We start from the raw sequence: 23,733 nt of genomic DNA, 5'->3' as shown, positions 1-23,733 counted from the left end.
AGTATCCTTCCAACTCGACGCAGACCGCCCTTCTCCTTCAAGAGGCTCAGGCTCTGCTTCGGCTTCGGGCCGTAGAGCCGGTACCGTTAGATCAGCAAAACCAGGGGTTCTACTCCCGGTACTTCCTGGTCCCGAAGAAGACGGGCGATCTGCGTCCCATTTTGGACCTTCGAGTCCTCAACAAGTTTTTGGTCAAGGAGCGGTTCCGCATGCTGACCCTTGCTTCTCTCTATCCCCTCCTCGAGCAGAACGATTGGTTATGCTCTCTGGACCTCAAGGAGGCCTACACTCACATCCCGATTCATCCGGCCTCCCGCAAGTTTCTCAGATTTCGGGTGGGACATCTACATCTGCAGTATCGAGTGCTTCCATTCGGCCTTTCCTCGTCTCCCAGAGTCTTCACAAAGTGTCTGGTGGTGGTGGCCGCTGCACTCAGGAACATGGGTCTTCAGGTGTTTCCATACCTCGACGACTGGCTCATCAAGGCACCGTCGGCTCCAGGGGTCATTTCGGCGACCTTGACTACAATTTGTTTCCTGTAGAGTTTGGGCTTCGAGATCAACTTCCCCAAGTCTCATCTTCAGCCCACCCAGTCTCTCCCCTTTATCGGGGCTGTTCTGGACACCATTCAACTTCGAGCATTCCTTCCTCCTCAACGCATGGATGCTCTCCTTCTACTCTGCCAGTCGGTGTCTTCTCGCCCGTCCATCTCGGCGAGACACATGATGGTCCTCTTGGGCCACATGGCCTCTACAGTTCATGTGACGCCTTTTGCCAGACTACATCTCAGAATTCCTCAATGGACCCTGGCATCTCAGTGGACTCAGGTGTCCGACCCGTTGTCCCGTCACATTGTCGTCACTCCTGCTCTACGGCAGTCTCTTCTCTGGTGGATGACCTCTTCGAATCTATCCAGAGGTTTGCTGTTTCATTCTCCTCCCCACCAGAAAGTTCTAACGACCGATTCTTCGAACTATGCATGGGGGGCCCATCTGGATGGTCTTCGCACTCAGGGGTTCTGGACCAGTGCGGAACGACTCCATCAAATCAATCTTCTGGAGCTCAGAGCCATCTTCAATGCTCTCCAAGCCTTTCAACATCTCCTTCACGACATGGTGGTCCTTATTCGCACAGACAATCAGGTCGCCATGTATTATGTCAACAAACAAGGGGGCACGGGCTCGGCACCTCTTTGTCAGGAAGCTCTTCGAGTCTGGGATTGGGCGGTTCGCCACAACACCTTCCTCATAGCAGTCTACATTCAGGGGAAAGACAACGTCCTAGCAGACAAATTGAGTCGTCTTCTCCAGCCTCACGAATGGACGCTCCATTCCAAACCCCTTCATCAGATCTTTGCTCAGTGGGGAACGCCTCAGATAGACCTCTTTGCAGCCCCCCACAACTTCAAACTGCCTCGGTTTTGCTCCAGGATCTACACTCCTCTCCGCCTCGAGGCAGACGCCTTTCTACTGGAGTGGGGGAATCGTTTCCTATATGCGTTTCCTCCATTTCCTCTCATTCAGAAGACTCTGGTCAAGTTGAGATCAGACCATGCCACCATGATTCTGATTGCTCCTCGGTGGCCCAGACAACCTTGGTACTCCCTTCTACTTCAACTGTGCAGCAGGGAGCCAGTACTTCTTCCAGTGTTTCCTTCACTACTTACTCAACATCAAGGTTCACTACTTCATCCCAACCTGCAGTCTCTCCACCTGACAGCTTGGTTCCTTTCAACATAACTCCTCACCAGTTCTCTCAAGCAGTGAGAGAGGTCTTAGAGGCTTCCAGGAAGCCTGCTACTCGACAATGCTATTCCCAAAAATGGACTAGATTCTCTTCCTGGTGTATTTCCAATGCCACGGAACCTCAGCGAGCTTCCCTATCTTCTGTATTGGACTATCTTCTGCACTTGTCTCAGTCTGGTCTCAAGTCTACCTCTACGAGTCCACCTGAGTGCTATTGCGGCTTTCCATCAGCCTCTGCAGGGGAAACCTTTGTCTGCTCATCCTGTGGTTTCCAAATTTATGAAAGGGCTTTTTCATGTCAACCCTCCTATCAAACCTCCTCCTGTGGTTTGGGATCTCAATGTTGTCCTGTCTCATCTCATGAAGCCTCCGTTTGAACCTCTCAACACGGCTCCACTTAAGTTTCTCACCTGGAAGGTGGTTTTTCTGGTGGCCCTCACGTCAGCTCGTCGGGTCAGTGAGCTTCAGGCCCTAGTGGCGGATCCACCGTTCACTGTATTCCATCATGACAAGGTGGTTCTCCGTACTCATCCAAAATTCTTGCCTAAAGTAGTCTCTGAATTTCACATCAACCAATCCATCGTGCTTCCAGTGTTCTTTCCAAAGCCTCATTCTCATCCTAGGGAATCTGCTTTGCACACTCTGGACTGTAAACGTGCTCTAGCTTTCTACTTGGATCGCACAAAGCCACACAGAACTGCTCCTCAACTTTTCGTCTCCTTTGATCCAAACAAGTTGGGACGACCTGTATCGAAGCGCACCATCTCTAACTGGATGGCGGCTTGTATCTCTTCCTGCTATGCCCAGGCTGGATTATGTAAGGTCACAGCCCATAAGGTCAGAGCAATGGCAGCCTCTGTAGCCTTCCTCAGATCGACACCGATTGAGGAGATATGTAAGGCTGCCACTTGGTCCTCGGTTCATACATTCACCTCTCATTATTGTCTGGATACTTTCTCCAGACGGGATGGACAGTTTGGCCAAACAGTGTTACAAAATTTGTTCTCTTAATGTTGCCAACTCTCCCACCATCCCATTGGGGTTAGCTTGGAGGTCACCCACTAGTGAGAATACCTGCCTGCTTGTCCTGGGATAAAGCAATGTTACTTACCGTAACAGTTGTTATCCAGGGACAGCAGGCAGCTATTCTCACGTCCCACCCACCTCCCCTGGGTTGGCTTCTCAGGCTAGCTACCTGAACTGAGGAGACACGCCCGGTACATCGGGCGGGAAGGCACTGGCGCATGCGCGGTGCGGGCATCTCGAAACTTCTGAGTTTCTTCAAGCAAGACATGCTTGCAAGATGTCCGTATCGGGGCTCTGTCGGATGACATCACCCACTAGTGAGAATAGCTGCCTGCTGTCCCTGGATAACAACTGTTACGGTAAGTAACATTGCTTTCGAGGACATGTTAAAGGCAATACTGAAAACTCAGATCTCGTCGGTCTTGAGCCAGCTTGCCCCTACCTCGACCCGGCTCTCGGCAGGCCAGCCTGAGCGTCCGCTCGAGGTCCCTTGGGACTGGTCCCGCCGGCTGTCTTCTAGTGGTTTTTCCCCTGCTTCTTCGAGGCTGGGATCCCCGACCCATGAGCCTCGTTCGAAGCACCTGGCGAAGTCTGCCTTGACTTTGAGGCACCCACTCTCGAAGCGGCCGAGACATGTGATCAGGAAGAAAATAACTGCACCAGGTATCATGGAGCTGGTTGTTCTGACAAAAAATGTTCAATCTCCAATCCTGCTGTGGCACTGTGTTTGCATGTGGGTCACAAACAGCTGGCCATACTACTGAAATACAAGCTCCTGCAAGCTGTATACCTCTTGTTGTGATTCTGACAGCCCCCTCCCCCAATTAGTACTCAATGCCACTGCTGGGAGTATTCGTACTCATTTGAACCTGTCTCTTAAGAAATTCCCCCAGCAGCTGCTGCTTGTGAAAGATGCTGTTCTTTGATAACTTGAATTTTATCCTTGTGTGAGATGAAGGCAGTCTCAGAGGAAAAAGGGAGGAAGGTGGGGGCTTGTGTTCTGTGGCGTTACCACTGCTAGGGATAGGTCTGTTTCTGAAAAAAAACCAAAAATGTTACAAACAGTGATTGAAATGGTTTTAATCCTAACTCTGTAAACTAATCCCTTCTGACTTAATGAGTACACACCTAATACTTGGTTGTGGTTACATTTTGATGATGTCTGGCTGTTTACATGTGGGTGCGTTTGTTCTTGAGTGTAGTGCACTTGGATGTATATACCCTTGGAAAACTGTAAATGAAAGCTCATGTGCGGAAGGAGAGGAAGAAAGGCCTGTACAGGTGAAGAAGGTAAGACCTCCATGAAATTGAAGGTGAAGACAGACCCCCCTGAAATCCCCAGAATAATAGAAATATGACAATATATTTTACAGGTCTGAAATACACCCTGAAGAAACTACCAGCTTTCACACAATCTGTTTTTGCTGAAATAAGCAAGTCAAGCGAAACTTATCCTTTCACATAGAAACTAGCGCAACATCTGCTGAGATATCATAAAAATAAGGAAGTGAACATAAGAGGATTAACACATATCTTGACCAAGAATATAAAATTGACTACTATGCAAGATAAGTCCTGGAATGGGCAGGTCTTGCTCGGAAAATTGATGACCTTGATATTAAAAAGGCATATTTCGGGAAATAGTGGCCTTTTTGGTAAACAGGACATTACATACAATATGACTCAGAAAAGTTGTCCAGTTAATGAACTGATAAATGAAATAATGATAGTAAGTAACCAATAGAAACTAGAAATGTAATATGTACTAACGTGGTCTCAGGCTGTCAAAAATATATTAAAAAAAGTCTTAACTGGTTAGGACAGATTCCAGGTTCGTTCAGGCCGGCTTGAAGTACCTATGTTTTTATTCTGTAAGCTGTTATTGATTATTAATAAAAAATATTATCCCAGAACAAGCAGGCAGCCTATTCTCACATATGGGTAATGTCATCAGCGGAGCCCGGATGCGGAAGCTTGCTTGAAGAAACTAGAAGTTTCGAGTCGACCGCACCACGCATGCGCGAGTGCTTTCCCGCCCAGCGTAGGGCGCGTCTCCTCACTTCTCAGTTTTCCGCGGAGCCGAGAAGTCCGTCTTTGACTCTGCATTTAACTTTGTTACTTCGTGCCTTCTCTACACCGCGGTTTATGTTTTTTTTCTTCATGAATCGCTGTTTTTTCTTTTTCTTTCTTTTATTTCTAAAAAAAAAAAAAAAAATTACTTTCTTCCGTTCGGCTGCTGGGGCAGGCCGCTTGGCCGCAGCCCAGGGGCTTCAATTATCCCAGGACAAGCAGGCATGATATTCTCACATGTGGGTGACGTCATCTACGGAGCCCCAGCGCGGACAGCTTTTCAAGCAAACTTGATTGAAGTTTCAAGTTTGCTACACTGCACCACGCATGTGCATGCCTTCTTGCCCACTAGAGGGCGCATCCCACCTCGTGGTCCTCAGTTCAGTTTTTTCCGCGGAGCCAGAAGCCCTGTGGATATTGAGCTCTGCTATTTTGCCTTCTTTCACCGCGTCCGGTTGTTTTTTCGTCGGTCGCTGTGCTTTATTTTATCTTTTCTTCTTTTCTTGATTGTTTAAAAAAAAACAAAAAACGAACGAAACCCGAGTTTTTCCTTCAGTCGGCTCCGGGGGCTCCCGTGAGCCGCGGCAGGCCTTGTTTCCGGCCTGTTCGGGTTTCATGTCCCGTCCCTTGACGGGTTTCAAAAAGTGCACCCGGTGTGAGCGGTTACTTTCTATTACAGATCCACACCGGTGGTGCTTGCTCTGCTTGGGGCCCGAGCATCCGACTGACTCTTGCGATCGGTGCTCCACCTTTCAGGCCAGAGCGCTCCGCCGACGCCGTGCCAGGATGGCGGAGCTTTTCGCGGTCGACTCCGCGCCGGGGAAGCCCTCGACGTCGGCCTCGACATCGGCCTCGGTTCCCTCGGCCTCGCCTCGACCTTCGTCTTCTTTGAAGCCTACACCCTCGCTTAAGCCTGCCTCGGGTAAGTCCTCTCTTCCTTCCTCGACTCCATGGTCGACTAAGAAGCCATCCTCGGGCTCCTCGACGGCGGGTGGGTCGTCCTCGGCCCCGTCAAGGAATACGGCCACTAATGCCCCGAGGGAATACTGGAGACCGAGGTCGCCCTCCAGGGAGCATCCCCCGGCCTCGGACCTACCGACCATGGTAGGGATCCCGGCGTTCCAGGATCTGTTACGAGCCCTGATTGCCTCGGAGCTCTCCGGGGCCCTCGAGCAATTGCAGCAAGCCGCGACCTCGGCTGCTCCGACCTCGATGGCTCCGGCCTCAGCGGTCTCGGCCTCGACTCCCTCGGGCACCGGGGCGGCACCAACCTCGACCCCAACCTTACCCTCGGCCTCGGGGGCCCCGCCTGAGAGAAGCGTCCGGCCCCGTGAAAGGGTGCGCAAGGTGCGTCGGATCTCCTCTTCCTCGAGGTCCTCCCAGGGCTCTTCACCCTCGGGCGAGGCGTCGTCCGAGGAAGCCCAAGCGGTCGCGAGGGTCTCCTCGCCTCGGAGCTTCGCCTCGACAACCCGAGGTTGCTTCGTTCTCCCGTCCGAGGGGGTTCGCGTGACTCCTCGCCGAGGAGGAGGGGGCGTGCCTCGGACCCCTGGGACTTCTTCCAGAGGGCCTTCGAGACGTGGACGTTCCCCGACCCCCTCGAGGCCTTTGGATCGGGCCTCTTGGGGCTTGGGGTCCAGTAGGGAGCCACACTACTCCCATGAGGCTTCCCCCTTCTGTTCGGCGGAGAGGTCGAGAACCCCCTCGCCGCACGCCAGACCGTCCTCCTTCACCAGTTTTGTTCAGGACATGGCACGTGCTTTGGGTCTGGACCTCATGGCGGGATCCCAATACACTAAGGAGTTCCTCGAGGAGCAGGACCTCCCCACTCCCCCGAGGGAAACCCCCAGGCTTCCTTTGAATAAGGTCCTTCTTCAGACCTTCCTTAAAAACCTGACTTCACCTTTTACAGTCACAGCGGTGCCGTCCAAGATGGAGAACAAGTATAGAACAATCCCACCTAAGGGATTCGATAAGGCTCAACTGTCTCACCAGTCCTTGCTGGTTGAGTCGGCCCTGAAAAAGACACAACCCTCCAGGGTTTCTGCGGCGGTTCCGCCCGGTAGGGAGGGTCGGACCCTCGACAAGTTTGGTCGTCGCCTCTATTCGAATTCCCTCATGGCAACCAGGGTTCTCAACTATGTCTTTACATTCTCATCTTATTTAAGGGGCATGGTGAAGGACCTCCCTCAGTATAGAGAGGACCTGCCGATTCCCGTAGGGATTGGGTTTGACATGTTCATGTCCAAACCTCTCTCAATTGCGCCTGTAACCTCTTCCATGCGGTGTACGACGCATTTGACTTGTCTCGAGGGTGTCGGCTTTTGCGGGTAGCGATGCGCCGGCTGGCGTGGCTGCGCACCCTCGACAGGGACCCTAACCTGCAAGAGCGTCTGGCGGATCTCCCCTTGCGTGGGGTCCGAACTATTCGATGAATCCCTAGAGGCCGCGACCAAAACGGTCTGTTGTCGGAGCTAAGGAACGCTCTTTGGCCTCCTTGGTCCGTCCGAAACCTTGGGCCAGCGCCGCAGAAACCCTTCCGGCCTCCCCCGAGGCGGTACCCTCTCAGAAGTCGACCCCGGCTTTTCTAGGCCACCGCCTCGCGCCCACTCTCGACAGGGAAGAGGGGGACAATCCAAATCTCCGGCGCAGGGTCCGTCCAAGCCTGCGCCGTCCTTTTGACGGGCTAAGCGGATGGGGCCGGCCCCCTTCCCGCCTGATTGCGCCGGACCCCCTTCCCATAGGGGGTCGCCTCTCCGGTCCTTTTACGCGGCCTTGGACCGAGATAACATCCGACGCTTGGGTGCTCAGGACCGCTCCGAGGCTACTCTCTCAACTTTTGTTCTGCGCCGCCGGAACAGTCACCAGTTTTGAAGCCTCGCACAAGGTCTCGACCAGGCTTTGCTATTCGCAGAGAATGGACCAGGTTTTCCTCCTGGTGTTCCTTGCGGTCATCTGGATTCGGATTCGGTCCCGGTGTACTTCGGTAACTGGATTAATTTGTTACATTTGTCTAATTCCGGCCTGAAGACGACATCTGTTCGGGTACATCTCAGTGCCATTTCTGCCTTTCATCGGCACTTGGACGGACGTTCCCTTTCGCTTCATCCTCTGGTGACGCGTTTCATGAAGGGTCTGCTCAATGTTTGTCCCCCTCTGAAGCCTCTCCGTCGTTTGGGATTTGGAATGTTGTCTTAGCTCAATTGCATGAAACCTCCCTTTGAGCCTATCGACAAGTCTCCCCTGAAATTTTTTACTTGGAAGGTGATATTTCTGATTGCCCTCACATCTGCTCGACGGATTAGTGAGCTGCAAGCTTTGGTTGCGGACCCGCCTTTTACTGTGTTTCATCATGACAAGGTGGTTCTCCGCACCCATCCTAAATTTTTACCTAAAGTTGTGTCTGATTTCCACCTCAATCAGTCCATGTCCTTCCTGTGTTCTTTCCTAAGCCCCACTCCCATCCTGGCGAGACGGCGCTCCAAACGCTTGACTGTAAGAGGGCGTTGGCATTTTATCTCCAACGTACCAGGTCTCATCGGAAGGTCCCTCAATTGTTTTTGTCCTTTGATCCTAATCGTTTAGGACACCCGGTTTCCAAGCGCACCTTGTCCAACTGGTTGGCTGCTTGTATTTCTTTTTGCTACGCTCAGGCTGGTCTTACGCTCCCGGGTCGAGTCACGGGGCATAAGGTCCGGGCAATGGCAGCTTCGGTTGCTTTTCTCCGATCTACTCCTATGGAGGACATATGCAAAGCTGCCACTTGGTCTTCGGTTCATACGTTCACCTCCCACTATTGTCTGGACACCTTTGTCCAGAAACGACGGCCGGTTTGGCCCATGTCGGTGTTACGTAATCTGTTTTCCTAAATTTGCCCATCCTCCCAACCTGCCCTTTTTTGGTTGGCTTGGAGGTCACCCACATGTGAGAATATCATGCCTGCTTGTCCTGGGATAAAGCACAGTTACTTACCGTAACAGGTGTTATCCATGGGACAGCAGGCATATATTCTCACAACCCGCCCACCTCCCCGGGGATGGCTTCTTTGCTAGTTATGGAACTGAGGACCACGAGGTGGGGATGCACCCTCTAGTGGGCATAGAAGGCATTGCACATGCGTGGTGCAGTGTAGCAAACTTGAATACTTCAATCAAGTTTGCTTGAAAAGCTGGTCCCGCGCTGGGGCTCCGTAGATGACGTCACCACCACATGTGAGAATATATGCTGCTGTCCTGGATAACACCTGTTACGGTAAGTAACTGTGCTTTTTGCAGCGGCTGTTATTCCTCCTATGTCCCGGCCAGCAACGGGCTTCAAGAAGTATAGCCAGTGCCAGCGTGCGATTTCCCTCATGGACCCATACCGTTGGTGCCTCAAGTGCCTTGGGCCGGATCATCAACCAAAGTCGTGTGAGCGCTATGCTACTCTTCAACCTCAAGCCCTTAAATGTAGTCGTATTTTGGTGGAGAAGCTCTTCGAGATGGGTTCTTCCTCAGATCCCTTGACTTCGAAGGTAGCCTCGTCCTCACCTTTGATCGAGACTCCTTCTGCTTCTACTGCTTCCACCTCGAGCCTCATCAGACCTTCATTGTTTGCAAGCGGCTCTCTCCTCTACAACATCTTCTGTATCTTCCCCTGTATCCTCAGGTCAGATAGCTCAGCAGAAAGTTCCAGCGGTGGTGCTTAAGGTGCCTAAGCCTTCCAAGTCTAAGCACAGTTACACTACCTCGGTGGAACCTCCAGCCAAAGCAGGTGGTCCGGTTTCAGACGCGGATCCATCCTTGCTGGCTTCTTTACAGACCATTTTGGAGAAGCAATTCATTCAGTTCCTTACTCAGTGTTCTCCCCAGAAATTTTTTCCAGCCGGGTGGCATGAAAAAGTAGCCGGGTGGGGTAGGATGGGGAAAATTAACCCCCTCTTTTACTAAGGTGCGCTAGCATTTTTAGCACACGCAAACCCCTGCGCTAAGCGGGAAAACTAAAGCCAGCTCAATGCTGGCGTAAAACCACTATCTCAACTTAGTAAAAGGAGTCCTAAATGTGTACTATTTTTTATTAGTTTATTATTTTCCAATGCTCAATATGATTTCCTTTTTTAAGGTTTGACACTTGTGCCAGAATATTTTTACTAAATTTAAGAAGTATCCAATTCTAGAAGAGAATAATTAGATATTTGCCCTCTTTCAAATGGTATAGAGGTTTAAAAAAGGGAAAGACATTAATGAAGTCATTAGGTTCAATCTAGCCATTTATTTCTGCATTAATTTAAACAACTAACAAAAAAAGATAAATATAGTTCATCCAGTCATAAGAAATGGCTCTACAGCAGGGGTGCCCACACTTTTTGGGCTTGCGAGCTACTTTTAAAATGACCAAGTCAAAATAATCTACCAACAATAAAATTTAAAAAAACACAAAGCACACTGTACGCAGAGAAAATGTCAGCAAGGAAGGAGGGAGGGGGCACAAACTTGGGATACAGAAGGAAGGGAGGGAAGGGGCATGAACTTGGGACATAGCATGGAAGGATAGAAGGAAAGAGATGCTGAGGTGGAGGAGGGAATAGAAAGGGAAAATTGTTGAGCATGGGTGTGAGGGAAAGAAATGGTATACATGGGGAAAGGAAGAAAGAGGAGAATGTTGGGCATAGGAAGAGAATTGTTGGACATGTTGGTGGGAGAGAGGAGTAAGGTAGAGAAAGATGAGAGGGAGAAATGTTGGATGTGGTTTTGGAGAGGGAACAGTGGGAAGAATGTTGGACCTGGTGGTTGAGGGAATGGAGGAAGAGATGTCGCATGGTTCTGGAGAGGGGTAATAGAAGGAGAAATGTTGGGCATGGGGCTGATGGACAGGGATAAAAGATGCTGCACACAGTCCGGGGGGGATGAGAGAGGGAGAAATGTCGGATGTGGCAGTAGAAGGAGTTGGAGCGATATATCCTGGATCCCTCTATCTTTCTTTCCTCACTTCCTTTACAGCAAGGGAAGGAATGAGAGAGAGATGGTGGACATAGCACATGGGGGTGGAGGAGAGAGGAAGAAATGCTGTGTAAGGTGGGGAGGGGCAAAAGAGTGTGCTTTTTGTGGTTACCATTATGTATTATTAATAAGATTATATTGTGTGTATGTGAAAAATGAATGGAAGAAATGGCATTTACAATTAGTACTATTATTAGTATGGCGGCTGGGTCTGGGGTGGAGCCTGGGCAGTGCTTTTGGGCCCCCCAAACAAAAAAGCATTCCACTGACTGGACCTAGGTGGGAGGAGAGATGGTAGACCTGCTGGGAGGAAGGGGGACGAATGACCGCATCCCAGAAATTTTGGCATAATTTTGCATTTTCAATTTTAAAAATCCTTATCTCCAAGATGCAAACCGAGCTATTTTCTACACATAGCTATTTAAGTTTTTGCATACAGGCCCCTTATATTAGCTTTTTCACTCCTTTATATTCATATGACACAAGTTCACCATTTTTAAAGTTTTCTCTCCCTCTTTTTTTTTTTTTTTTTTTTTTTTTTTTTTTTGTGCACTCAGCATCTTGAAAATCCCTGTTTACTGAGTAGACATACAAATTTTGGTTAGAAATGATTCACAATTACTATGCTAACAAGAGCTAAACAAACTTTAAATAACTTTACAGTAACTTCAAATCCTGGGGGGAAAAAGATACCACAATACTACTGTATCTGCACATTTTTTCCAGTAATAAATTACTAAATATAAAATAATATCAAAACATATCCACAAATGAATTTTGGCCCTTTGAAACCTAGTAATCAGTCATATCAATCATGGAGTAAGATGTCACTCACACCCCTATAAGTACAAGGCCAGACCAGTCCACCTGACTTCTACTACGGAAACCCCCTCGCACAATGTCGTCACCTAATCGAGCTCCCGGAGATTCCTTGTTCGCTACAACGTAGGTGTGGGACAGTGTGGTAGAGAGTGCGAGGTCTGATTTGTTCAGTGTCCTGTCCTGCACCATAGGGCATCCTGCGCTGTGGTGAAGTTTCCAAGCGAGAGAAGGGGAGGCTTCCCTTGCGCCGTGACTTTTTTTGCGTCATTAGACATAGATCAGCAAGGATGAAAACTTACAACTTGCTTCGGGCCTTCCTCGTTGCCGGATCCTGCCTTCGCAGAAACAGAAAGTAGGCAGGACCCGGCAGCGAGAAAGGCCCAAAGCAAGTTGTAAGTTTCCATCCGTCGTTAACCAGTTTCCTGCCTGTCTCCTGCCTTAGCCCGTAGCGAACTCATGCTTCGGGGCTCTAAGGTGTGCGTGCCGGTTTCCCTTCTCTTCTTCCCCCTCGCCCTGGGACGTAACTTCCGGTTTAGGAGGGAAGAGGAGGGAATCCGGCACGCATACCTTAGAGCCCCAAAGCATGAGTTAGCATCTCCAAGCCGGTGAGAGATGGTATTTTGGGGGAATTTTTTTATGTTGAGCGGCTGCAACAGCAGGATTCCTGATTAGATGACAGCTGGGCGGTAATCTAAAATTAGCTGGGCGGACCGCGCCGGTTAAAAAGCCCTGGGGAGAACACTGCTTACTAATGGGACCGAAGCTTCTTCTTTTCATCCAGCCTGGTCATTCTGCAGACTCCCACGAGGTCGAGCCGCTTCCTTTGCCTCATTCTGAGCTTGCACACTCTGCAGGGAGCACAGTCTCTGCGAAGTGTCTGGTTCTGGCATCTAAGCACTAAAGCAAGGAGCAGAATCTTTGCAAGTACCTTGGCAGGAATCCTCACACTCTATACAAGGAGCAGAGTCTTTGAGAGTACATCGAAGTTCCTCCACCAAGCCTCTGGAGCTTCGATCTACAGCCTCCAGTCCTATCCATTCTTTGGTGGCATTGTCTGCTTCTGTCTCTGAGGCGAAGTCTCCTCGATCTTCGAGATCTGCTTCCAAGCACCATTCTCACCGACGATCGAGGCCTTCATCGAGGCATAGTTCCAGGCATAGTTCTTCATTTAAAGAATGTCCCTCTTCAACTAATACTCGATCTACTCTTACTTCGACTAGACCGCTGACTCCTCAATCGAGATCTCCTCTTCCACACCTTGAGGATGCAGCGGTTTCGATTGCTTCATCCAAGTCTCCATATTCTTTTGATGCCTTTTTTCCTGCCGAAGCTTCATCTACGACCCAGGCTGCCACGACGACCTTGAGTCCTTCTTGAGGCAAAGCATTGGTGGATCAGCTATCTTTTTTCATCATTTCTTCGTCAAATGGCTGTTGACTTGGATCTTCAATAAAATGCTGGTTCCAAATACTCTAAGGAGTATCTTGAAGTCATGCATCTATCTCAACTCCGGCAGAGTCACTTAAGCTTCCTCTTCACAAGCTTTTGTCTCAGACTTTTGCCAGATGCCTGGAGGCTCCTTATACCATTCCAGCTGTTCCAGGCAAATTGGACTCTAGTTGTCAAACACTTTGCGATGGAGAGTTTTATAACTCAGTTATCTCATCAATCCCTGCTTGTGGAGTCATCCTTAAAGAGGTCCCATCCTTCCAAGGTTTATGCCATCGTTTCTCCTGGAAGGGAAAACTATGGACAAATTTGGACATCGCATCTATCAAAATTCTATGATGTCCTCTAAAGTCCTTAATTATTATTTTCATTTTATTACTTATTTTGAGTTCCTCATAACTCTTTTACCTAAATTTTTGAGTTATTTGAATACTCAAAAACACTTTAAATTTCAAGAAGTCATTGCTTCTCTATCACAACTCATATTATATCTCCTTCAGTCTTATGATGCTTTCGAGTTGTCTGCCCGAGCGGCTGCTTGCTCTGTAGCAATGCGTCGCCTTGCCTGGCTTCGTACCATTGACATGGACCCTAATCTTCAGGACCACTTGGCTAATATTCCTTGTGCAGGCAATGACCTCTTTGATGAATCTATCGAGGCAGCCACCAAGAAGTTGTCTGAACATAAAAAATCTTTCACTTCTATTGTCAGACCTAAGCTCAAGCCAACTCCTGCCAAGTCTACACATCCTCCTCCCATTTACCAGAGGCGTTTTGCTCCAAGGGCGGCTCCTTATACTCACCCCCCTCCTAAGAAACAGCAGCCTCAGAAGCAACAAAAATCTCAACCTTCTGCTGCAGCTAAGGCTTCATAGCCTTTTTGACTGTTTACAACAGAGCATAACCTCCATCGTTCTATCTCTGACTTCTCTTCCCCCTATAGGAGGTTGTCTCTATCATTTTTACCACCGATGGATGACAATTACATCTGTCCTCTGGGTGCTGACCATCATCAGGGAAGGATACTCTCTTCATTTCACTCAGGTTCCACCAGAGCTTCCTCCAAGAGTATCCTTCCAATCCTTCCCAGACCGCCCTTCTTCTTCAGGAAGCTCGAGCTCTGCTTCGTCTCCATGCCATCGAACCAGCTCCTTTGGAACTGCAGAACAGGGGTTTTTACTCCAGTTACTTCCTTGTTCTGAAGAAGACGGGCGATCTGCGGCCCATTCTGGATCTCAGGGCTCTCAATAAATTTTTGGTCAAAGAAAAATATCAAATGTTGTCCCTGGCATCTCTTTATCCCCTTCTCGAGCAGAACGACTGGTTATGCTCTCTGGATCTCAAGGAGGCCTACACTCATATCCCCATTCATCCGGCCTCCCGTCAATATCTCAGATTTGGGGTGGGGAATCTGCATTATCAATACAGTGCTCCCTTCGGCCTGACTTCATCTCCCAGAGTGTTCACCAAGTGCCTGGTAGTGGTAGCAGCAGCTCTAAGAAACCAGGGTCTTCAGGTATTTCCCTACCTCGACGACTAGCTCATCAAAGATTCAACATCTCTGGGGTTTTTGTAGCGACCCAACGGACTACCTGGTTCCTACAAAGTTTGGGATTCGAAATCAACTTTCCCAAATCCCAACTTCAGCCCTAACAGAATCTACGATTTATCGGAGCTGTTCTGGGACACTGTCCAACTCTGAACATTCCTCCCACAAAAACTTCTGGAAGCTCCTCTTCAACTCTGTCATACAGTGTCTTCCCGCTCTTCCATCTCAGCGAGACACATGATGGTACTCTTGGGTCACATGACCTCCACAGTACACGTGACTCCTTTTGCCAGACTTCACCTCAGAATTCCTCAGTGGACCCTTGCATCTCAATGGACGCAGGTTTGCAACCCACATTCTCGACGCATAACAGTCACTCCTTCATTGAAGCAGTCTCTCATTTGGTGGATGCTCTCTTCCAATCTCTCCAGAGGCTTGCTTTTTCAAATGCCCCCCCACATCAGAAGGTCCTCACGACAGATTCTTCGACCTACGCTTAGGGTGCTCAACTCGATGGTCTTCGCACACAAGACCACTGAACCAGTACGGATCATCAGTGCCATATCAATCTGTTGGAACTCAGAGCAATCCTCAAGGCTCTCAATGCTTTTCAACATCTTCACGACCAGATAGTCCTCATTTGGATAGACAACCAAGTCATCATGTATTATGTCAACAAACAGGGAGGGACGGGATCTGCCTCCCTTTGCCAAGAAGCTCTGAAGGTTTGGGATTCGGCAATCCACCACAATGCCTTCCTCAAAGCTGTCCACATACAAGGGGTGAAGAATTGCTTGGCGGTCAACTTGGGTCATCTTCTGCAACCTCACGAATGGACACTCCATTCCTCACCTCTTCATCACATTTTTCACAGTGGGGAACACCTCAGATAGACCTCTTTGCAGCTCCTTACAACTACAAACTGCCTCAGTTCTGCTCCAGGATATAATCTCCTCATCGCCTCGAGGCAGATGCTTTTCTTCTGGAATGGACGAATCTCTTCCTATATGCATTCCCTCCGTTCCCTCTCATTCTCAAGACTTTGGTCAAGTTGAACAACGATCATGCCACCATGATTCTGATTGCTCCTCGGTGGCCAAGACAACCTTGGTACTCCCTTCTTCAACTCAGCAGCAGGGAGCCATACCTTCTACCAGCTTTTCCATCTCTCCTTACACAGAGTCTCTCCATCCCAACCTGCAGTCTCTACACCTGACAGCTTGGTACCTCTCAACATGACTCCTCTTCAGTTTTCTCAATCTGTAAGAGATGTTTTAGGCTTCTAGGAAACCTACCACTCAACAATGCTATCACCAAAAATGGACTAGATTTTCTACATGGTGTTTTTCTCATGATAAGGAGTCTCAACATTCCTCCTTATCTTCTGTTTTGGATTACCCTTTGCACTTATCCACTTCTGGCCTCAAGGCTACATCGATCAGAGTCCATCTCAGTGCAATTGCGGCTTTCCATTAACCTATTGAAGGGAAACACCTCTCTGCTCATCCGGTGGTTTTCAGATTCATGAAAGGACTTTTCAATGTCAAACCTCCTCTCAAACTGCCTCCTGTGGTTTGGGACCTCAATGTTGTCCTTGCTCAGCTGATGAAGCCTCCATTTGAACCAATTGACAAGTCTCATCTGAAGTATCTCACTTGGAAAGTGGTGTTTCTCATTGGCCTCACTTCTGCTCGACGAGTCAGTGAGTTGCAAGCTTTAGTTGCTGATCCACCTTTCACGGTGTCTCATCATGACAAAGTGGTCCTACGTACTCATCCAAAATTCCTCCCTAAAGTGGTATTGGAATTTCATCTCAACCAATCTATTGTTCTTCCAGTGTACTTTCCAAAGCCTCATTCTCATCCTGGAGAAGTAGCTCTTCATACTCTGGACTGTAAACGTGCTTTGACCTTCTATTTGGAACACACCAAACCACACAGAACTGCTCCTCAGCTTTTTGTCTCCTTTGATCCAAATAAGTTGGGACATCCTATCTCTAAGCGTACCATCTCCAACTGGATGGCTGCTTGTATCTCATTCTGCTATGCCCAGGCTGGATTACCCCTACAAAGTAGAGTCACAGCCCATAAAGTCAGAGCAATGGCAGCTTCCATAGCTTTCCTCAGATCTACACCTATTGAGGAGATTTGCAAGGCTGCTACTTGGTCCTCGGTTCATACTTTCATGTCTAACTATTGTCTGGATACTTTCTCCAGACGGGATGGACTGTTTGGCCAAACAGTATTACAAAATTTATTCTCCTAAATTGCCAACACTCCCACCATCCCATTCTGGTTAGCTTGGGGGTCACCCATATGTGAGAATAGGCTGCCTTCTTGTCCTGGGATAAAGCACAGTTACTTCGTAACAAGTGTATTCAGGGACAGCAGGCAGCTATTCTCACAACCCACCCACCTCCCCTGGTTGGCTTCTCTGCTAGCTCTCTGAACCGAGGAGATGCGCACTACATGGATGGGAAGGCACTCGCGCATGCGCGGTGTGGTCAACTCGAAACTTCTAGTTTCTTCAAGCAAGTCTACTTGCGAGGTTCCGCTTCTGGACTCCGCTGATGACATCACTCATATGTAAGAATAGCTGCCTGCTGTCCCTTGATAACATCTGTTATCCCAGGACAAGCAGGCATGATATTCTCACATGTGGGTGACGTCATCCACGGAGCCCCGATGCGGACAGCTTTTCAAGCAAACTTGATTGAAGATTTAAGTTTGCTCTGCTGCTCCACGCATGCGTGCCTTCCTGCTCCACTAGAGGGCGTATCCCCTCCTCGTGGTCTCCAGTTCAAATTTTTCCACTGAGCCTAGAAGTCGTGTATTTTTAGGCTCTGCCCCAACTGCCTTCTAGCACCGCGATTTTTTCTTGTTTTATTGATTTAGTCGCTGTGCGCGTTTTTTCTGGTTTTATTGATCTGTTCCTGCTTCATTTTGACCGACCCAGAGGCTTCCGGGTTGCCGCGGCCGCGTGGCAAATTGGGCCGCGGCCAGTTTCGTTTTCTATGTCCCGGCCTTTGACCGGCTTTAAAAAGTGCACCCAGTGCGAGCGGCTTCTTTCTATCACAGACCCGCATCGCCGGTGCATCCTCTGCCTGGGGGCCGCCCATCCAACCGATTCTTGCCCCCAGTGCGCTACTTTTCAGAACCGGGCCCTCCGTCGAAGGAAAGCCCGCATGGCGGATCTTTTCACCGCCGACCAGCCCACTATCTCGGCCTCGAGGTTGGTCCCGGTCTTGACCTCGGCCCCGAATACCTCGGCACCGCCTCGAGACTCGACCCCCGAACTCCTCGGGTACGCAGAAAGCCTCGGTTCCGGATAAGTCCCCTCTTCCTTCTTCAGGTTCCGTGCCGACGAAGAAGCCAGCCTCAGGGACACTGGCGGCACATGGTGGAAGTACCATGCCCTCGGCCCCGGCGAAGTCCTCCAAGCCCTCGGGACGTGCCTCCACCACCCGGGAATACTCAAAATCGAGGTCGCCCTCGGTGGAGTGCACTGCGGCATCGGACATACCCTCGATGCTGTCTGTGCCCGTTTTTCAGGACATGCTCCGGGCGATGATCTCGTCGGAACTGTCCGCTGCGCTGCCCCATCTGCAACCGGTCCCGACCTTGCGTGCGCCGGACCAGCCTGAGCCTCGCGTCGATCCCCCTCAGAGCAAGGTGCGCCAGCCTCGCCGCATTTCATCTTTCTCGGATTCCTCGCCGAGGCTCTCGAGACGCTATCCCTCCGCGGGGCGAAGCGTCGCTCTAAAATGATCGAAACCTCGAACTACCGTACCTCTAAGAAGGCCCGGAGTTCTCCCACTCTACGGGGCCGTTCCCCGACGCCTCGTGCAGGACCGCTGAAGGTAGCGGAGTTATCACTCTCCAACCCTCAGATTCTCCTAACTCCCCCTCGGTCCGGGGCTCCGAACCGAGGTTCCAGGCTTTCGCCGAGGAAGTCCGGGTCCAGGTCTCCGACTCTACATCGGTCGGTACCTTGTACCCCGGCGACGTCTCCGAGGGGCCCCTCGAGACAATGCAGGTCCTCGACCCCGGAACACTTTCGCAGTGTCTCTCCGGTCTCGGAGCGCGGGTCGGAGCTTGAACCTCGATATTCGAGGGAAGCCTCCCCGTCCTTTTCCGCCTGACGGAGGTCTCGTTCACCGTCCCCACACGGGGCTTCAGGAACGTCCCGCCCCTCCTTCACTCGCTTTGTCCAGGACATGGGCCATGCTCTTGACTTAGATCTTCAGTCCGACTCGAGGTATTCTAAGGAGTACCTGGCGGAGCTGGATATGCCGTCGCCGCCCAGAGAGTCCCTTCGCCTACCGCTTAACCCGGTACTCCGGCAGGCTTTCATCAGAAATCTGGAGACCCCCTATATGGTGACGGCTGTCCCTTCCAAAATGGAGTCCAAATACAGTACAGTGCCCTGCCCGGGGTTTGAGCACCCACAGCTCTCTCACCAATTGCTGTTGGTGGAATCTTCCTTAAAAAAGGCTCACCCCTCCCGAGTCTCAGCGGCGGTCCCCCCGGGTCGGGAGGGTCGGACCCTTGACAAGTTCGGCAGGAGACTGTACCAGAACTCTATGATGGCCTCTAGGGTGCAAAATTACACCTTCACCTTTACGTCCTACCTGAAACACCTCATTGGACTGTTGGGAGCCTTTGCGACTGACTTACCGGCCTCCCGTCAAGGAGCGTTTGGCCTACTTCTGGAGGATTTCTCCAACCTACGCCTCCATTTATTCCATGCGGCCTATGATGGCTTCGAACTTTCCTCCAGGGTGGCGGCCTTTGCTATCGTCATGTGTCGCCTAGCTTGGTTGCGCCTGGTCGACATGGACCCCAACTTACAGGACCGGTTGGCTAACCTCCCCTGTGTGGGCAAAGAACTTTTGATGATACCATCGAAGTGGCTACAAAACGCCTCTCTGAACACGAGCGCTCGTTTGCGTCCCTGGTCCGGCCTAAGCCGCCCGCATCCAGGCCGTTCAGGGCCCCTCCACGCCGCTACCCACAATAATCTACTCCTGCTTTCTCGCGGCCTCCGCCCCGGCGTCCGCAAGCTCACCACCGGGCTCTGCCCAAGTCCCAGCCGCCTACGGCTGCTAAACCACCCCCCCCCCCGTCCTTTTGACGGGATACGCGGATGGGGGCTGGCCCCCTCCGCCACAGCCCCAGGCCCCCTTTCCCATCGGGGCTCGCCTCAGAGCCTTTTACCCTCGCTGGGAGCAAATCACGTCGGACGCATGGGTCCTTGGCGTGATCTCATCAGGATACTCTCAACTTTCGGGAGCTTCCTCCAGACAGCCCTCCAAATATGTGCCCTCCCAATCGGTCTCAGTTACCCCTCCTTCTCTCGGAAGCTCGAGACCTGCTTCGCCTGCGGGCAGTGGAGGTGGTTCCCCCCGACCAACGGGGGCAAGGTTTCTACTCCCGTTACTTCCTGGTACCGAAGAAGACGGGAGACCTGCGCCCAATTCTAGACTTGAGACGCCTGAACAAATTTCTGGTGCGGGAAAAGTTTCGGATGCTTTCCCTCCCGATTCTCTACCCTCTGATCGACGAAGGCGATTGGCTCTGCTCCCTCGATCTGAAGGAGGCCTACACACATGTTCCTGCGTTTTCAGGTGGGAGACCTTCATTTACAATACCGAGTCCTCCCTTTTGGCCTGGCATCGTCACCTCGGGTCTTCACAAAGTGCCTCGTGGTGGTTGCAGCTGCCTTGCGCTCTCAGGGTTTTCAGGTATTCCCCTACCTGGACGACTGGCTGATCAAAGCCCCGTCCAGGGAGGGGGTTATCTCAGCGACCCGACAGACTATTATTTACCTTCAGGGTCTGGGGTTCGAGGTAAACTTTCCAAAATCCTAGCTGCACCCCTCTCAATCCTTACAGTTCATCGGAGCCGTGCTGGACACGACTCGCCTCCGTTCCTTCCTTCCTTCCCCCTCCGCGTCTGGAGGCGTTAGTAAGTCTGAGTCGACGGATTTCGCTGCTGACCTCGGTCTCAGCACGACAGATGATGACGCTTCTGGGCCACATGGCCTCTACCGTCCACGTCATACCCTTCGCCCGTCTCCATCTGCGGATCCCTCAATGGACTCTGGCCTCTCAATGGCGTCAGGACCGGGACCCGATCAACCGCCCCGTGCAAGTGACTCCTTCCTTGCAACGATCGCTCCGCTGGTGGGCCGACTCTTCAAATCTTTCCAAAGGTTTGCTCTTTCTAGCCCCTCCACACAGCAGGGTACTCACCACGGACTCTTCGGAGTACGCTTGGGGGGGTTCATCTGGACGGCCTACGCACTCAGGGTATGTGGTCAGCAGAGGACCGTCGCTGTCACATCAACGTGTTGGAACTTCGGGCCATCTATCTCGCCGCCATGGCCTTCCAACATCTGCTCCACGACCGGGTGGTTCTCATCCGGACCGACAACCAGGTGGCAATGTACTACGTAAACAAGCAAGGGGGGACGGGGTCTTGGTCCCTCTGTCAGGAAGCTCTGCGCCTCTGGAAGTGGGCGGTTGCCAACAACATCTTCCTTCGAGCGATGTACATACATGGAGAGCGGAATTGTCTGGCGGACAGACTCAGCCGCCTCCTCCAGCCGCACGAGTGGTCTCTGCATTCTCAGGCCTTGCAACAGGTGTTTGACAAGTGGGGAACTCCTCAGATAGATCTGTTCGCCTCCCCCCTCAATCACAAACTGCCTCACTTCTGCTCCCGGATGTACTCCCCGGACCGCCTCGAGGCCGACGCCTTCCTCCTGGATTGGGAGGACAGGTTTCTGTACGCATTTCCGCCTTTTCCTCTGATTCTGCGGACGCTGGTCCACCTCAAATCGGTGCGAGCCACTCTGATCTTGATTGCCCCTCAGTGGCCGCGCCAGCCTTGGTTTTCCCTTCTACTTCAACTCAGTGTCAGGGATCCTCTGCTTCTGCCTCTGTTTCCCTCTCTGCTATCTCAGAGTCAGGGTTCGCTGTTACATCCCAATCTTCAGTCTCTTCATCTGACTGCTTGGTTTCTTTCCCCCTGACTTCTCTCCCGGTGTCTCAATCAGTCAGGGAAATATTGGAGGCTTCAAGGAAGGCCTCGACTAGAATCTGCTATTCCCAGAAGTGGACTAGATTCTCATCCTGGTGTTCCTCCCACCTCCAGGATCCGGTGTCGGTCCCGGTGTCTTTGGTTCTGGAGTATTTGCTTCATTTATCTCACTCCGTCCTGAAGACCAACTCCATTCGAGTACATCTTAGTGTGATTGCTGCCTTTCATCAGCCCCTGGAGGGGAAGGCCCTTTCACTCCATCCCTTAGTTTCTCGTTTCATGAAGGGTCTTTTGAATGTTCATCCCCCTCTCAAACCTCCCCCGGTGGTTTGGGATCTTAATGTGGTTCTGGCTCAACTTATGAAACCTCCGTTTGAGCCTCTAGACAAATGCCATCTTAAGTTTCTCACTTGGAAGGTGATTTTCCTGCTTGCACTCACTTCCGCTCGGCGGGTTAGTGAACTGCAGGTGCTGGTGGCGGACCTGCCTTTCACTGTATTCCATCATGACAAGGTGGTTCTCCGCACTCACCCTAAGTTTTTGCCTAAAGTGGTGTCTGATTTCCACCTCAATCAGTCCATTGTTTTGCCTGTGTTTTTTCCCAAGCCCCACTCTCATCCCGGAGAGGTGGCGCTCCACACTCTTGACTGTAAGAGAGCGTTGGCCTTTTACCTTCAACGCACTCAGTCTCATCGGACAGTTCCACAATTGTTTTTGTCCTTCGACCCTAATCGGTTGGGTCGCCCTGTTTCCAAGCGCACCTTGTCCAACTGGTTGGCTGCTTGTATTTCTTTTTGCTACGCTCAGGCTGGTCTTGCGCTGCATGGTCGAGTAACGGGACATAGGGTCCGAGCGATGGCAGCTTCTGTAGCTTTCCTCCGGTCCACGCCTATTGAGGAAATCTGCAAGGCTGCCACGTGGTCTTCGGTTCATACTTTCACCTCCCACTACTGTCTTGATACATTGTCCAGGAGCGATGGCAGTTTTAGCCAATCGGTATTGCGTAATCTGTTTTCTTAAATTGCCAACTTCCCTCCATCCCTTTTCAGTTAGTTTGGAGGTCACCCACATGTGAGAATATCATGCCTGCTTGTCCTGGGATAAAGCACAGTTACTTACCGTAACAGGTGTTATCCAGGGACAGCAGGCATATTCTCACAACCCACCCGCCTCCCCGAGGTTGGCTTCTTTGCTGGTTATGTGAACTGGAGACCACGAGGAGGGGATGCGCCCTCTAGTGGAGCAGGAAGGCACGCATGCGTGGAGCAGCAGAGCAAACTTAAATCTTCAATCAAGTTTGCTTGAAAAGCTGTCCGCATCGGGGCTCCGTGGATGACGTCACCCACATGTGAGAATATATGCCTGCTGTCCCTGGATAACACCTGTTACGGTAAGTAACTGTGCTTTACGGTAAGTAACTGTGCTTTACTTATACCAGTATATTGAGTTGTTTTGAGGTCAGTTATTGAAGACCTATTAACAGGGTGGTCTTTACACGGTGCCAAGATCTCCACTTTGGATCTGATTTGAGCTGGAGCCCCAAGGAAGCAGAGGGGAAATGAGCTAGAAAGAGTTTTATGTATTGAAGTGACTTAAATGTTTTTAAACTTTTTACAGAGTGCAGCATTGTTGATGGACTCAATGGTATTCGTTTTACCATTTCAAAGGAAGGACGACCAAGTGGCGAGGCTTTCATTGAGTTGGAGAGTGCAGATGATGTTACAAAAGCATTGGCAAAGGACCGTAAATATATGGGACATAGATATGTGGAAGGTATATTTGTTTTTTAAGCTATTTCATAAGTTTAAATTTTTGTTCTTAGAAGGTGAGTGTGTTTAAATTTAAAACTATTGCTAAAACTACTGTAGAGTTAAATTGGTTTAGTACCACTTTGTTTTGTTTGCTTACTGTATATACTTGAATATAAACTATGATTTTGAGACCAAAAATGGAGGTCTTAGTTTATATTCAGGTCAGTGCCCATCTGCCCCATCACAGACATGATGCCGCTCTCCACCGGGCCTGTCGTAAGACCTGGTGGTCCAGTGGTAGGC

The 23,733-nt window shown here is 50.6% G+C and overlaps 1 protein-coding gene across 5 annotated transcripts in view; it reads left to right on the top strand.

The window, feature by feature from the left end:
• Window positions 1–23,733, top strand: part of HNRNPH3 (heterogeneous nuclear ribonucleoprotein H3) — a 179,171-nt gene that overhangs the window by 11,265 nt on the left and 144,173 nt on the right. For all 5 annotated transcript variants that reach the window (XM_033941603.1, XM_033941602.1, XM_033941604.1 and 2 more), the window contains exon 3: window positions 23,297–23,452. In XM_033941603.1, coding sequence (XP_033797494.1) covers window positions 23,297–23,452 — 156 coding nt within the window. The remainder of the gene's footprint in view (window positions 1–23,296; window positions 23,453–23,733) is intronic.

This window comes from Geotrypetes seraphini, chromosome 4, assembly GCF_902459505.1.
Source record: "Geotrypetes seraphini chromosome 4, aGeoSer1.1, whole genome shotgun sequence".
Classification (NCBI taxonomy): Eukaryota; Metazoa; Chordata; class Amphibia; order Gymnophiona; family Dermophiidae; genus Geotrypetes; species Geotrypetes seraphini.
Note: the sequence above shows the minus strand (reverse complement) of the source record. Positions and strands in the feature narration are given on the sequence as shown.